The sequence below is a fragment of the Rattus norvegicus genome, chromosome 8 (genome assembly GCF_036323735.1).
Source record: "Rattus norvegicus strain BN/NHsdMcwi chromosome 8, GRCr8, whole genome shotgun sequence".
Taxonomy (NCBI): Eukaryota; Metazoa; Chordata; class Mammalia; order Rodentia; family Muridae; genus Rattus; species Rattus norvegicus.
Window position 1 is genome coordinate 53,602,605 of NC_086026.1, and position 15,583 is coordinate 53,618,187.

Genomic DNA, 15,583 nt, shown 5'->3' on the forward strand with positions numbered 1-15,583 from the left:
CCCACGCGGGGCCCGGCTAAGGTTCCGCATCGAAGCGTCTAGCACCAAGGTTGGAAGAAGTCCCGCGAGGAGCAGGCCGCGAACCGTGACGTGGGCCAATCCGCAGCCAGCACCGGCAGTTTCGTCCCAACCGGTACTCAGGCCCAGCTCCGGCCTTGGGGGCGGAGCCGGAGAGGGGCGGGTCTTCTACGTGGCCCAATGGGGACGTGCGCCGGGTCTCGGGGGCGGGACCAGGTGCGCAGAGCTGGGCCGGGCAGCGGAGGCGCCAATGAGCGTGCGCCGCGTCCGGGGCCGGCTGGTACGCGAGACGCTGCTAAGAGGTTGGTGGCCACTGTAACAGTTTGCAAACGAAGGGGAGTTGTGAAGGGCCTGGGGTTGGGGTCGTGCTGCCGGCCCTGTGGGTACGTCCTCGCCGTGTTGAACCTGGAGCGAGGGGCGCAGGAGCTGAAGGCCAGAGGGAGCAGGGGTGAGGATGGAGCAGCGGTCGGGCCGCGGCTCCTAGGGGAGGCAGCGTGCTAGCTTCGGGGGCGGGCCAGTAGCGGGAGCGAGGGCCGTACGGACACCGGTCCCTTCGGCCTTGAAGTTCAGGCGCTGAGCTGCCCCCTCGCGCTCGGGGTGGGCCGGAATCCATTTCTGGGAGTGGGATCTTCCACCTTCATCAGGTGAGGCTTAGGTGAACACTCATCCGGCTAGTAACCTTAGCCTGCACAACGTCTGCGTAGGCAGCGGGGCCCAGGATTGGGATGGGCAAGGAGGGTGGGCTGGACAATGCTCCAGGGCTGCAGAAAAGGGGACAAACCCATTTATGCCAGCCATCCCCAACATCATCACCTTCCAGTTCCTGTCCAGGCTCAGCCTGGCTTTCCCTGCCACCAGGGGAGCTCCAGGTATAAAGTAGTTGAGCCAATTTCGAGGGTCATAGCCATGCTCCAGGTGTTTGACAGGTACAGTGCTGTGGTGTGCCAATTACTTGCCTGTACATGGACGGAAAAAAGGTCGAACCTCCTCCTCCTTTGTCTAAATAAGTGGTTGAAGGCCTTTTTGCTTCGGCCCGAATGTAGGACACCTGGGAGGATGTTTAAAATGATTGAAACTCTCCAGGAAGGAAGAGAAGGGTTTCGAGCTGCTGTGCTTTTAGCCAAGAGTGCAACAGATAAGAATCTTAGAGCTTGTCTGCTCTGGGATGTGGTTCTGTTTCCTTCTTCATTCAGCATCCAGTTACAAGTGTTTTTCCTCCTCCACCAGGGTCACAATGGCAGCTACAGTAAGGAGGCAGAGGCCAAGGAGGCTACTCTGTTGGGCCTTGGTGGCTGTCCTCTTGGCAGACCTGTTGGCACTGAGTGGTATGTACCTGGCAGAGGTGTCAAAGCAGAGTAAATGTAAGAATAAAACAGCACGGGGCTGGGGATTTAGCTCAGTGGTAGAGCGCTTGCTTAGGAAGTGCAAGGCCCTGGGTTCAGTCCCCAGCTCCGAAAAAAAGAACCAAAAAAAAAAAAAAAAAAAAGAATAAAACAGCACACAGTGCCTACCTGAGTTTAGGGTTGCTGGATCTAGCCTTTTTTCTTTGTCTTTGCCATGGAAAGCAGACTGATTTCATTGCTTTAACTTCAGAAGGTGGAAAGTTGTGGGAAGCAGAGAATTGACAGATAAATCTACTTTCTGTTTTCCCTTCAGACACACTGGCTGTGATGTCTGTGGACCTGGGCAGTGAATCCATGAAGGTGGCCATTGTCAAGCCTGGAGTGCCCATGGAGATTGTATTGAACAAGTAAGAGTAGATCTGTGTCAGGGTGTGTATGTATATAATTTATAGTGCCCACTTCCGACTGGCGGCTGAGCTCTGGAGGCTTCTAGCTTCTCGCTCTGCTGCAGACATCCAGACTAATGCTGCTTTTTCTTAGGGAATCTCGGAGGAAAACTCCGGTGACTGTGACCTTGAAGGAAAACGAAAGGTTTCTAGGTGACAGTGCAGCTGGCATGGTGAGTAGCAGCCCTCACCAGATTGGCTCCCCCAGAGGCTAGCCTCTGATGTAGCTGGATGATGTAGAGGCAAGCTAAAGTAGGTTTAAGCCTAAGAACCTGCTGTGTGTTCTTCTTCCAGGCCATCAAGAACCCAAAGGCTACGCTCCGTTATTTCCAGCACCTCCTTGGAAAGCAGGCAGATAACCCTCATGTGGCTCTTTACCGGTCCCGTTTCCCAGAACATGAGCTCAATGTTGACCCACAGAGGCAGACTGTGCGCTTCCAGATCAGTCCGTGAGTGTCCAGGGGGGAAGGTGGCCCCTTGTTGGCATGTGCTCTTGACTATGGGTCTTGGTGTCTGCCTTCCTGTGCCTCAACTCCTGCTCTCCGCAGGCAGCTGCAGTTCTCTCCCGAGGAGGTGCTGGGCATGGTTCTCAACTACTCCCGTTCCCTGGCTGAAGATTTTGCAGGTGAGCATCAAGGTGGGGCTGGTGGCAGCCGGACTTCCCCAAATGTGTAGTGAATGTCAAACAGAGGCTTTTTTATTTCTTACTGAAAATTGGACCATGCCCGAAGGCATGTTTGGTTGTCACAAGCTTGGGGAATGCTCCTGGCATCTAATATATAGAGGATAGGGAAACTAATAAAAATCCTTTAATGTATAATATAGGCCCAATACAAGAATTGGTTACCTGCCTCAGAGTCAGTGGTACTGTTTGGAAACCCTGGTCTGAGGGTTGGAGTTGGTGAGATCCTGATCTTTTGTCCTCTGTAGAACAACCTATTAAGGATGCAGTGATCACCGTGCCAGCCTTTTTCAACCAGGCCGAGCGCCGAGCTGTGCTGCAGGCTGCTCGTATGGCTGGCCTCAAGGTGCTGCAGCTCATCAATGACAACACTGCCACAGCCCTCAGCTATGGTGTCTTCCGCCGGAAAGATATCAATTCCACTGCACAGGTGAGACAGGGAGGCCTCCTGGCCACTAGATACACAAGATGCTGAGTCTGCGGATAGAGGATCCTTGACCCATTTTGCATCTTGTTTGCATGGCCATCCCTTGACAAAGTGTGATAGGTGCTGCCTTTCAGTACCCGTTGGAGTTGGTCAGCTTATGAAGGGTGACAGCTTGTTTTCAGGCAGAAAAGTAGTTAGGCATCCTGCATTTGATAAACCATCTCTCTGTTTTGGGTTTTTTTTGGAAGGTGAGTGGAAGGGGTCAGACAGGATTTCTTGGTGTGGCCTTGCTGTCCTGTAACTCACTGTGTAAAGCAGGCTGGCCTTGAACTCAGCTCCGCCTGCCTCTGCTTCCTGAGCACTGGAGCTAAAGGTGTGCATCACCCTGCCCACCTTGGCTTCTACATTAGGTTCCCGTGACAGTATCCTTGGTGTCTCCACAGAATATCATGTTCTATGACATGGGCTCGGGCAGCACTGTGTGTACCATCGTGACCTACCAAACGGTGAAGACTAAGGAGGCTGGGACGCAGCCACAGCTACAGATCCGGGGCGTGGGGTAGGTTACTGAAACCTGAGGGAGAGGCGTCTCCTGGAACTCTTCTTGGATACAGTGTGGGTTGCAGGAGGGGCCATCTGACTCCTGACACGTTATGTCAGTGTCATTGTCTGCCTTTCTTCTCCTCCTTTGTTTCTGTTTGGTTTTGGTGTTGGTGTTTTGAGACAGGGATTCTCTGTATGACCTTGGCTCTCCTGAATCTCACTCTGTAGACCAGGCTGGCCTTGAACTCACAGAGATCCAGTTGCCTCTTTGCCTTCCAAGTGCTAGGATTAAAAGCACATGCTGCACCACCACAGCCCTACCAGTCGTTTTTACTGAGGTCGAATCTAGAGTCTTACACACACTGTACAAACCTGGAACTTACTGTGTTGTTCAAGTTGGTCAGAATCTTCTGGCAGTCCTACCTCTTGATACCTATAGATTTAAAAAAAAAAAAAAACAACAAAAATAAAACCCTTCCTAAACAAGGCATTGGGGTATAATCCTAGTACTGGGAGGTGGAGGCAGGAGGGTCAGGATTCAAAAATCATCTGTAGCTATGTAAGGAGTACTAGTGCAGTGTAGAATGTATGAGACCCTGTGTGAAAGAAGCCGTTTCAGCTCCTCACTGTTGAGCTCGGAGGTTCTCTTAAGATCCTGGTATCTGGGCAGTAGCTCTGTATTGGAGTCTTGCCTGGTATTCCTGGCACCAGACTCACCAATAAAGAGAGAAACTGCCAATGTGAACAACTCCATTCTTCAGTGCTCTTCTTATGCTGGTTTGAGCCCCACCTGCTGCAGCTGTGCCTGAGCTCTTTCACTGTTTTGGTTTTATTCTCTACATAGTCCTGGCTGTCCTGGAACTCTATAGACCAGGCTGGCCTAGAACTCAGAGATCCGCCTGCCTCTGCCTCCCAGATGCTGGGTGAAAAACCATGAGCTATGTGGAGATGAAGCCATCGTGCGTGGCTCTGTCACCTTCAGAGCTCTGAATGCACTCTCCTACTCCCTACCCGGGGTCTTTAGCAAAAACTATTCCTTCTGTCTAGAATGCTGCACTCTCTTCTCTGACTACCTTTTGAGTAGCACAGACTTCCTATGTGCCTTCTGCTAGCCTTCTCTGCTTTTCTTCATTTGTTTTGAGATAGGGTCTCACTGTGTAACCCTGGCTGGTCTGGGAATCTGTATGTAGCGCAGACTAGCCGCAGACTCACAGATGCTGGTGATTTCACACTTAGGTTATTCTTCTATTAGATTATAAATTTCTTGACAGCAGGGAGCTGTCTCCTCTCCTGCTCCTCTTGTCTCTTACATTCAAATACTTGATACTCAGCAGCGTGCTGAGTGACTGGGTAGATCAGCTACCCCTGAATGCTGTGTGCTGTAGGGAGCTGCAGGCAGAGCACTGTTACCTCTTGCGACAGAGGGAGGGTCATCTATGTGCTTACCCTGTACTTGTTCCTTTTCTTGAACAGATTTGACCGCACCCTGGGTGGCCTGGAGATGGAGCTTCGGCTGCGAGAGCACCTGGCTAAGCTCTTCAATGAGCAGCGCAAGGGCCAGAAAGCCAAGGATGTTCGGGAAAACCCCCGAGCCATGGCCAAACTGCTTCGGGAAGCCAATCGGCTTAAAACCGTCCTGAGTGCCAATGCTGATCACATGGCACAGGTGCCCACATGGGACCTTCTAGAGAGCAGGCTTGTGGTTCCTGTCCATGGGGATGGAGGGCCTTTTATTCCTTCCAAAGTCCCGTTCTGTTCCCTTGATTTCCATCTTCTCTTGCCCAGAGAGCAGACCTGGCCAGAGCCTCTTACTCTTCTCCCCACAGATTGAAGGCTTGATGGACGATGTGGACTTCAAGGCAAAAGTAACTCGAGTGGAGTTTGAGGAGCTGTGTGCAGATTTGTTTGATCGAGTGCCTGGGCCTGTACAGCAGGCCCTGCAGAGTGCTGAGATGAGCCTGGTGAGGGATGAGGGAGACAGATGTGCTATAGGAGAGCAGAGCACACCCACAGGGTGTCAGAGGGGAAGGGAGGACATTAACTCCCACATCTCACCTTCCCTTCCCTTCTGCAGGATCAAATTGAGCAGGTGATCCTGGTGGGTGGGGCCACTCGTGTTCCCAAAGTTCAAGAGGTGCTGCTGAAGGCTGTGGGCAAGTGAGTATGGTGTCGGAGCTGGGCATGGAGCTGTAGGCTGGGCACCCACATAATGAGGGAGAACCCACCCAGGTAGATAATGCAAAAGCTTGTGTCTCCTAGGGAGGAACTAGGAAAGAACATCAATGCCGATGAAGCAGCTGCCATGGGGGCCGTGTACCAGGCAGCGGCACTGAGCAAAGCCTTCAAAGTGAAGCCATTTGTTGTGCGTGATGCTGTTATTTACCCCATCCTGGTAAGCTTGGCCTGGTGGCACACCCCCTACGCTTCCCCAAGTGAGAGCTCTATTCACCTCCACCTGGCCCTTTTTCTTAGGCTGAGAGATCCTGTTCCTCATACCTACTTACAGTACTTACCCTGGTTCTCCAGTACACCTTCTCCTTGCGCTTATGTAGGTGGAGTTCACAAGGGAGGTGGAGGAGGAGCCTGGGCTTCGAAGCCTGAAGCACAATAAACGTGTGCTCTTCTCCCGAATGGGGCCCTACCCTCAGCGCAAAGTCATCACCTTTAACCGATACAGCCATGATTTCAACTTTCACATCAACTACGGTGACCTGGGCTTCCTGGGGCCTGAGGATCTTCGGTGAGGGGCGGGGGCAGGATGGCACCTCCAGGGTGTGGGGGGTGTGCCTGCCAGATGATCTAAGGATGGGGAGGGGAACGTGGGACTTGAAGGGCTGAAGGTGGGCTAGGGTTAAGTTATGAGCAGCCTGTCTTTGAGGGTCCATCTTCCTGAGTCTTGGGTAGGGACCCTGATGTCTCATGCCTGCAGGCCATGTGGTCTGGAGTTAGCAATGGGCCGGGTGGATCTCCTCAAACTCTTTTCTTTTCTCCCAACCAGGGTATTTGGCTCCCAGAATCTGACCACAGTGAAACTAAAAGGTGTGGGAGAGAGCTTCAAGAAATATCCTGACTATGAGTCCAAAGGCATCAAGGCCCACTTTAACCTAGACGAGAGTGGAGTGCTCAGTTTAGACAGGGTGAGAGCAAAAGGGAACCCTTATCTGAGTAGGAGTGAACCCTGGACACACCAGCCTCTCTCAGAGTAGGTTCCACAGAATAACCATAAAGCATTTTGGAAGCAGATCAGGTGAATCTTGGCTTTAAACACAGTGTAGCAATGGGGATCTTTGTGACCAGCATATGCCAATGTGCTGTAACTTGCTTAGAGAGAAATACAGATTTTTTTTTTTTAAACATGCGTGGATATATGTCTGTGCACCATTTATGTGCCTGCTGCCCATGAAGGCTAAAAGAGGATATTGGATCCCCTAGAATTGGAGTTAACAAATGGATGTGGATGCTGGGAATTGGACCCAGTGCTGAGCCATTTCTCCAACCCTTTAAGGTTTTTTGAGTCTGTGTGTACACAGTGGGGGTGGGATGCCAGCACGCCACAGTGGGCGTGGAGCCGGAGGAAGCAGGGAACTAGTTGGCTTTCTTCTACCTTTACCTGCTCAGCCATCTTGCCAGCCCAGAGAAAACCCTTTCTTCTTTAATTCAGTTTAAAGTAAAATGCATATGGGTGGTTTGCCTGTACATGTGTCTGCATCATACGGTGTCAGATACCCTGGTGCTGCAGGGGTTACAGATGGCTGCAAGCCACCATGTGGTTGCTGGGAATTGAACCCAGGACCTCTGGAAGAGCAGTCTGTGCTCTTAACCACTGAGCCATCTCTCCAGCTCTGTCATTTTGTATTCTAACGTGTGCATAAGCAGCATGCCTGGGATAGCATGGGTTATCGTGCAAGTATTTAAAAAACTTTTTTTTCAAAATAGGTGGAGTCCGTATTCGAGACCCTGGTGGAGGACAGCCCAGAGGAAGAGTCTACTCTTACCAGTAAGATGAACATGGGCTCTTGTGTGCATGCAAGTGTGTGCCAGCAAGAAAGATGAAACCTCATGCCCGCTTGGGGAGGTGATGGCACTGTTCTGGGTAAGAAGGGGAGGTGCTGCTTGATTCCCTCTGGAACCTCTCTGCTTCTTTCCTCCTAGAACTTGGCAACACCATTTCCAGCCTGTTTGGCGGTGGTACCTCATCAGATGCCAAAGAGAATGGTACTGATGCTGTACAGGTAAGGGCAGACTTCAGTGAACCCCAGTGGTTTCCATCTCTCACCTGTGTCAGGCTGCCCTGCTCCTGCTTCATTAGGTAGTGCAGGGGTTACAGATGGCTGCGACCCTCACTACCAGAGCCAACGGCTTATTCTTGTTTCCGCCTGCCTTCCCCTTGTTCTCCTACTCGAATCCCCACAGCCCGGGTTTGCCCACAAGTGTCATCTGCTTGACCCAAGCTTTATGCTGAGCAGTGTTCCGTTTCCAAACAGAGGAGCTCATATAGTCAAGGTGAAGTGTGGTCATAGGCTCAACTAATAAGTGTATAACTTTTGGGGTTCCCATAATTGTCTCACAGGAGGAGGAGGAGAGCCCTGCTGAGGGGAGCAAGGATGAGCCTGCAGAACAGGGGGAACTCAAGGAGGAAGCTGAAGCCCCAATGGAGGATACCTCCCAGCCTCCACCCTCTGAGCCTAAGGGGGATGCAGCCCGTGAGGGAGAAACACCTGATGAAAAAGAAAGTGGGGACAAGTCTGAGGCCCAGGTGAGCCATCCACAGAGGCAGATGGTGGAGTCCATGGGCTGTGGGGAAGCAGCTTCCTTCATGCCTCATAGGGGCTAATGCATTTCCTCATCACTGCTCTTTGTACTCAGAAGCCCAATGAGAAGGGGCAGGCAGGGCCTGAGGGTGTCCCTCCAGCTCCCGAGGAAGAAAAAAAGCAGAAACCTGCCCGGAAGCAGAAAATGGTGGAGGAGATAGGTGTGGAACTGGCTGTCTTGGACCTGCCAGACTTGCCAGAGGATGAGCTGGCCCATTCCGTGCAGAAGTAAGTGCTGGCTGGTGTGGATGAGGAGCAGGTGTGGAAGTGATCCAGAAGGGCCCAGTTCCAACCCCACCTATCCCTGCCTTTTCATCCCACAGACTTGAGGACTTGACCCTGCGAGACCTTGAAAAGCAGGAGAGGGAGAAAGCTGCCAACAGCTTAGAAGCTTTTATCTTTGAGACCCAGGTTAGCAGGCAAGGGGCAGCAAGCACTCCCCGCTTCGTGGAGCCTCCGCTTAGGGACTGTGCTCTGATGCTTGCCCCAAAGCTCACCACATGCATGGGTTTGTATCCTTTACAGGACAAACTGTACCAACCTGAGTACCAGGAAGTGTCCACTGAGGAACAACGGGAGGAGATCTCTGGAAAACTCAGTGCCACTTCTACCTGGCTGGAGGATGAGGGATTTGGAGCCACCACTGTGGTGAGGAGCCTTCTGGGAAGTGGCAGGCAGATGGGAGTGCTGCCCGTCTGTGCCCCCAACCCTTCACCCCCACCGCTTCTAGGGCCAGAGTGAGAAGAGCTGGGGTGTCAGGACATGAAGCAAGATGCAGGGCTGGGTCCAGGATGCTCCTGCTACCACTTCAACCCTCCTCTCCTCCTCATGTCCATCAGATGTTGAAGGACAAGCTGGCTGAGCTGAGAAAGCTGTGCCAAGGGCTGTTTTTTCGGGTGGAAGAGCGCAGGAAATGGCCAGAGCGGCTTTCAGCTCTGGATAATCTCCTCAATCACTCCAGCATTTTCCTCAAGTGAGTGTTCTCTGCACCCTTTCTTTGTGTAGTCCTGCTGAGACCATGATTCCCCTTTCTGCCAACTCCTGTTCTTCTGCCCTAGGCTGATCTTTTCCTCTTTGACTTCTAGGGGTGCCCGACTCATCCCAGAGATGGACCAGATCTTCACTGACGTGGAGATGACAACGTTGGAGAAAGTCATCAATGACACCTGGGTAATTTCTTTTACTGTGTAGCTGGCTCCTATTAGCTGTTACCCTGGGATGATGAGAGTGACCATGCCGGATCTGAGTCTTCTTCCCTGGCTTTGTCCCCAGACCTGGAAGAATGCAACCCTGGCCGAGCAGGCCAAGCTTCCTGCCACAGAGAAACCCGTGCTGCTTTCAAAAGACATCGAGGCCAAAATGATGGCCCTGGACCGGGAGGTGCAGTATCTACTCAATAAGGCCAAGTTTACTAAACCCCGGCCACGGCCCAAGGACAAGAATGGCACCCGGACAGAGCCTCCCCTCAATGCCAGTGCTGGTGACCAAGAGGAAAAGGTCATTCCACCTACAGGTGAGGAGAGATGATGGTTCCAGCTCCTATGAGAAAACAGAAAGCCACCTGCTCTCCCTAGGACTGCATCTAACCTTCGGTTTCCCTCTAGGCCAGACTGAAGAGGCGAAGCCCATCTTAGAACCTGACAAAGAGACTGGTGAGTTGGGGACCCGGGGAATAGGACATTTCATTAGTCTGGGCCAGGCAAACTCTGGTGAGCATGGTGCACTTCAGGTCAATGAATGTGGGTGGCCTTTAGTTTTCAGAAGCATTGCTTTTTTTTGGAAGAAAACAGCAAAGACAGGCTGGGGAGATGGCTCAGTGGTAAGTGCTTAGTTGTACAGTGTGAGGATCAGAGTTCAGACCCCCAGCACCCATGTAAATGCACACAGCCACACTGCCCACTTCCATCCCAGCATGTTAAAGAGACAGGTGTCTAGAGCAGGTTAGCTTACCTGGATGAATTACCAACTCCAGGTTCAAGTGAGAAACCTCCTCTGATGATATAAGGACGTAAGCAACAAGGGAGAAACCCTGTATCAGCCTCTGGCCTCTACATGCATGGGCAAAACACACTTCACAGGGGAGGGTTTGGTTTTGGTTTTTCAAGATAGGGTTTCTCTGTATAATAACCCTGGTTGATCTGGAACTCGCTTTGTAGATCAGGCTGAACTCAAGAAATTCACCTGACTTTGCTTCTCAAGGACTGACGTTAAAGGCATACACTACCACGTCTGGCTTATAATAATATTCTTTTTTTTCTCCCAGACAGTGTTTCTTTGTATAGTCCTAGACGAGAAAAATGTAAAGATTTGTGGGAGAAAGGGTTGGAAAGATGACTCAATGCTCAAGAGTTCTGGTTCCTCTTCAGTGAACTCAGTTTCTATTTTCAGCTTGTACCTAATGGCTCACAACTGTCTGTAACTCTAGTTTCAGAGGACCTGATTCTCTATTCTGGCCTCCAGGACACATATATAGTGCATAGGCATTTATGCAAGCACAACACCCATAAATATTAAATAAAAACTTACAAAGGAAAAAAGGCAAAGACCCAAGATGTGGCTCCCACATCTTAGATATTTACTAATTGGATTCGTAGCGTCTCACTTGTTTATTGACTGGCCTTTTCCTTCTAAAATGCAGGTACAGAGCCAGCAGACTCTGAGCCTCTGGAATTAGGAGGTCCTGGTGCAGGTAAGAGTGAAGCCTGGGGCATTGGGCAGCTTGTTGAGAGTGCTGGAGGGAAAGAGCAGGCTGTTGAGCCTTACACTGCCGTTCTCCCCCGTCTCCAACAGAATCTGAACAGGCAGAGCAGACAGCAGGGCAGAAGCGGCCTTTGAAGAATGATGAGCTGTGACCCCGCGCCTCCGCTCCACTTGCCTCCAGCCCCTTCTCCTACCACCTCTATTTATTATACATCAGGGTTGGAGTGGGGTTGGTGTCCTTAGGGGCTCAAGTTCCTTCTCTCAGCTGGGACAGGAGATGGCTGCTCAACAGGCCTGGAGTAGCTCCACAGGTGAAACCGGCTCTCGTTCTGTCCCCAGCCCCACCCTCTGGTCTCCCACTCTCTGGCCCTGTGTTTGAGAGGAATCACTATTCTGTCTTAATTCTTTGCCTGTGGGTAAGTGAGAGAATGGCCGCCAGTGGTTGTTGGAGACCTGGTCGTGGGAAGGATGTCATGTTGTGGGTCACTGAAGAGTGGCCAATCTTCTCAGCATTCTTTCATCTTTTCCTCTTCTACAAAATCAGTGTCCTGATGGGCCAGTGTCTACAGAGCCTCAGTCTCACTTGATTTCTGAGAGCCTCTTCTCTTCTGTGTCTTCTCTTCCCTTGCCCTTCCTCAGCTCTTCTGTCCTTGCCTTCTCTGTGCAGATTAGGCTGTGGGATTCTTGCCCTAAGCCTTTCATCTAGACTGTCTGTAGAGTAAATATGTCCTCATGCGACCCCTGGTGGCTAGAGCAAGCAGGGAGCAGGCAAGAAGGGAAAAGCCCTGTAACCCCCTGTGGGTTGTTGGGTCCAGGACAGTACAAGCCCCAAGAATGGTTGGCAGGGTGGGAGTATACTGCAGGCACTAGCCATCCTGGTCATCCCCAGTTCCTGTGATATCTACCCTTCATGCTCTTTCCTTCTTCCCCCTGGGCTGACCAAAAATGTGCTATCTACTGTGAGCCCCTTTCCCAAGACCCTGTGGGACAGAGATCATGGTGTGAATGTAAAAATGCCACCTCACTCTCAGGCAAGCTTTGTGGGTAAAGAAAGAGGGGTCAGGGTTCAACTTGACAGTGTCCTTTGCCAGGAAGGAGAGCCCCTTGCCCACTATAACCATGCCTAGAGTGCCTGTCCTCCAGTATTGCACCTGTAGCAGGAGGTAGGGCCACCCCAGTGCAGGGGCAAAGCAAACCTGATGTCAGTTGTTTTGTCTTTTCTACCCCACCCCCACCCCTCTCCACCTTTTTTTTTTTTTTTTTGCCACATTGGCAGAGAGACTTAAAGGTCCTACACAGTTCCCCCCTGTGTGTTTGAGTTCTTTCATTAGCAGTTCAGGCTGGTTGGACAGGTTTGAATCAAATTGTACTTTGTTCCATTGTTAATTGAGAAACTGTTTCAATAAAATATTCTTTTCTATAGATTGTATGTGTTTTGCTTCTCCCCTTCCTTGTTTGTTTGTTGAGTGTTTTTTTCAAACAGGCTAACTGAGGTTGGCCTGGGCCTCCTGTCCCTCCTGCCTCCACCTGTCCAATGCTAAAATTAGCATTGTGAGCTACCAAGTGCAGTTTTGTTTTGTTTTGTTTTTTTAAGGATTCATTTTATTTTATTTATATGAGTACACTGTTGCTCTCCTCAGACACCAGAAGAGGGCATCAGATCTCATTACAGATGAGCCATCCCTCCGGCTCCCATGTGCAAGTTTTAGATTTGGAGTTTTGGTTACATTAAAAAAAAAGTCATTTTTCTCTGTAACATAATCGTATTTAGTGTGATAAGATGGAAAGTTAGCAATTCGTATGAGAAAATGGCTTTTAAATGAATCTTGTGAGAAGCTCATAGCCAGATTTTGGTGTGCACACTGTTCTTATGGTCCGTGTGTCTCTTTTGCCTTATCTCAAATCTGTACTAAAACCTTTCCAGGCCTTTGATCCAGCACTCTGCAGGTGGAGGCAAGGGATCTCCCGGTGTTTATGCCCAGCTTGGCCTACATAGCAAGTTTTAAGCCATCTAGAGGCATACCATGAGACCCTGTCTCAAAATACAAAAAAGCTGGGAGGTGGTGGCACAGGCCTTTAATCCCAGTACTCAGATGGCAGAGGCAGATGGATCTCTGAGTTCAAGACCAGCCTGGTCTACAAAAGGAGTCTAGGGCAGCCAGGGCTCATTACACAGAGAAATGCTGTCTGGAAAAACCAGAAATAAAAATACAGAGTTGGAGAGACTGGACAAAGGCACCTGTGATTGACAGTTCATGTCTGTGAAGGGGAATTACTTATTAGTGACTGACAGCCAATGAAACCAAGGTGGCTTGCCATTTTGTAATTGGTAGGTTCCAATGTTACATGGAACATTGAAGACAAAAGCATGCGTAGGGTTTTTAATATTTAATGTATATGAGCATCCTGTTGCTGACACCAGAAGAGGGCATCGGATCCCATTACAGATGGTTGTGAGCCGGGCTGGGGATTTAGCTCAGTGGTAGAGCGCTTACCTAGGAAGCGCAAGGCCCTGGGTTCGGTCCCCAGCTCCGAAAAAAAAAAAAAAAAAGAACCAAAAAAAAAAAAAAAAAACAGATGGTTGTGAGCCACCATGTGGTTGCTGGGATTTGAACTCAGGACCTCTGGAAGAGCAGACAGTGCTCTTAATCAGAGTCATTTCTCCAGCCCCCATTTCTCTTAGGTTTCTAATGGCACTCTGTGGCTTATGTGTGTGTTTACTGTGGTTATGGTCTTATGGTTGCATGGAAGAATATTTTTGTTTATTATTTTATACATATTGATTATATTTACTCAGGGAAGTTAGGTAAACTTTATCTAACATTTGTCAAGAAGTCAATTCTTGAAACCTTGGGGTAGGTCTGAAATTTCCCCAAATAAATAATAAATTGGTTAATCTCAGCAGCAATTACAGAGCTGATACACACACAAGGAGGGTGGAGTTTATTTTTTGAGATTTGTCTTAACATGAGAGAAGTTTAAAATATAAGAGAACTTTATTTTTTGAGATTCATCTTTTTTTTTTAAAGATTTATTTTATTTATATGAGTACACTATAGCTATCTTCAGACACACCAGAACAAGGTATTGGATCCCATTACAGATGGTTGTGAGCCACCATGGGTTGCTGGGATTTGAACTCAGGATCTCTGGAAGAGCAGTCAGTGCTCTTAACTGCTGAGCCATCTCTCCAGCCCTTGAGATTCATCTTAACATGGAATAAAAGCCAGACTTAAGAAAATTTTATGTACACATATACATACATGCATATGTATCTCTGTGTAAATCATGTGTTCACACAAGTGCCTGTGGAATCTGAGTATTGGATCCCCTAGGGTTAGAGTTACAGGTGATTATAAGCAGCTTTGGTACAGTGATCCAACCAAACTCAGGTTCTCTGAAGAAAGTACTCCTAGAAAGTACCCTTTTAAGACTTCTAGACTGGCGGCGCTCTGGAAGGCTCAGCAGCAGAAACAAGTAACCTCCTGCCAGCTCTCTGAAACCACTGTAACCCTGTGCTCCTGACTGCACTGTGCAGCATGTGACTTTCCCTCCTCACTTGCAGGATGTTCCGAATTCACATGACACTGTTCAGTAGCTGCCCAGGAATAAAACATTAGGGAAGACTTAAAAAAAGAGAGAGAGAAAAAAAAAAAAAAAGACTTCTCTTCCGGGGCTGGAGAGATGGCTCAGCCATTAAGACTGACTGCTCTTCCAGAGGTCCTGAGTTCAAATCCCAGCAACCACATGGTGGCTCACAACCATCTGTAATGAGGTCTGATGCCCTCTTCTAGCCTGTAGGCGTACATGCAGGCAGAAAGCTGTATGTTGTATACATAATAAATAAATATTGTTAAAAAAAGAAAAAAGTCTTCTCTTCCAGAGATCCTGAGTTCAATTCCCAGCAACCACATGGTGGCTCACAACCATCTGTAATGGGATCTGATGCTCTCTTCTGGTGTGTCTGAAGACAGCTGCAGTGTACTCATATACATAAAGTAAATAAAATTTTTTTTCTTTTTTTTCGGAGCTGGGGACCGAACCCAGGGCCTTGCGCTTGCTAGGCAAGCGCTCTACCACTGAGCTAAATCCCCAACCCCGTAAATAAAATTTTTAAAAAGTACCCTTAACCACTTAGCCATCCCCCAGCCCCAATTACCAATTTCTTTCAGTTACATGTGTATGTGTGGGTCTGTATCCATCAGGCATCTGCACACGTGAGTTACAGGTGGTTGTGAGCCATCCCACACAAGTGCTGGAAACCCAACTCCAGTGGTCCGCAAGAGCAATATGTGCTCTAGTTGCTGAAGCCTCTCTGTCTTTTAAATCCTGGGATTACAAGTGTGAGCTACTATGCCTAAGGGGAGAGTCTTTGTTCCAAATTAATCTCCCCACCCCCACTCCCAGGCTTGTGCATCAAATTCAGAGCCTTAGACATTCAAAACAAGCGCTCCAACATCCAGTAACCTCCCCAACCCTACAGCCCAGGCTAGCCTGGAACTCAGATCCCCCTGCCTTTGCCTCCCAAGTGGTGGGGTTAAAGGCCTGGCTCCACTGAAGCTTTCTTCTGAAGAAACTCAGTCCTCGGTTCTGTCATTTACCTACCAGTACGA

General features: G+C 49.7%; 1 protein-coding gene across 4 annotated transcripts; it reads left to right on the top strand.

Annotated features, from left to right (window-relative positions):
- The first annotated feature begins 277 nt into the window (after nucleotides 1-277).
- Nucleotides 278-12,394, top strand: Hyou1 (hypoxia up-regulated 1). Of its 4 annotated transcripts, none has more exon segments than NM_001034028.1 (26): nucleotides 278-320; nucleotides 1,246-1,343; nucleotides 1,675-1,768; nucleotides 1,902-1,980; nucleotides 2,102-2,256; nucleotides 2,356-2,432; nucleotides 2,738-2,919; nucleotides 3,360-3,475; nucleotides 4,933-5,125; nucleotides 5,286-5,420; nucleotides 5,534-5,616; nucleotides 5,719-5,851; nucleotides 6,012-6,199; nucleotides 6,458-6,596; nucleotides 7,396-7,456; nucleotides 7,612-7,691; nucleotides 8,030-8,215; nucleotides 8,326-8,498; nucleotides 8,594-8,681; nucleotides 8,796-8,918; nucleotides 9,110-9,243; nucleotides 9,356-9,440; nucleotides 9,543-9,783; nucleotides 9,875-9,922; nucleotides 10,909-10,959; nucleotides 11,061-12,394. In NM_001034028.1, coding segments are annotated over 25 exon segments (2,997 nt in total). In that variant the 5' UTR covers nucleotides 278-320; nucleotides 1,246-1,252; the 3' UTR covers nucleotides 11,123-12,394.
- The last annotated feature ends 3,189 nt before the right edge of the window (nucleotides 12,395-15,583 follow it).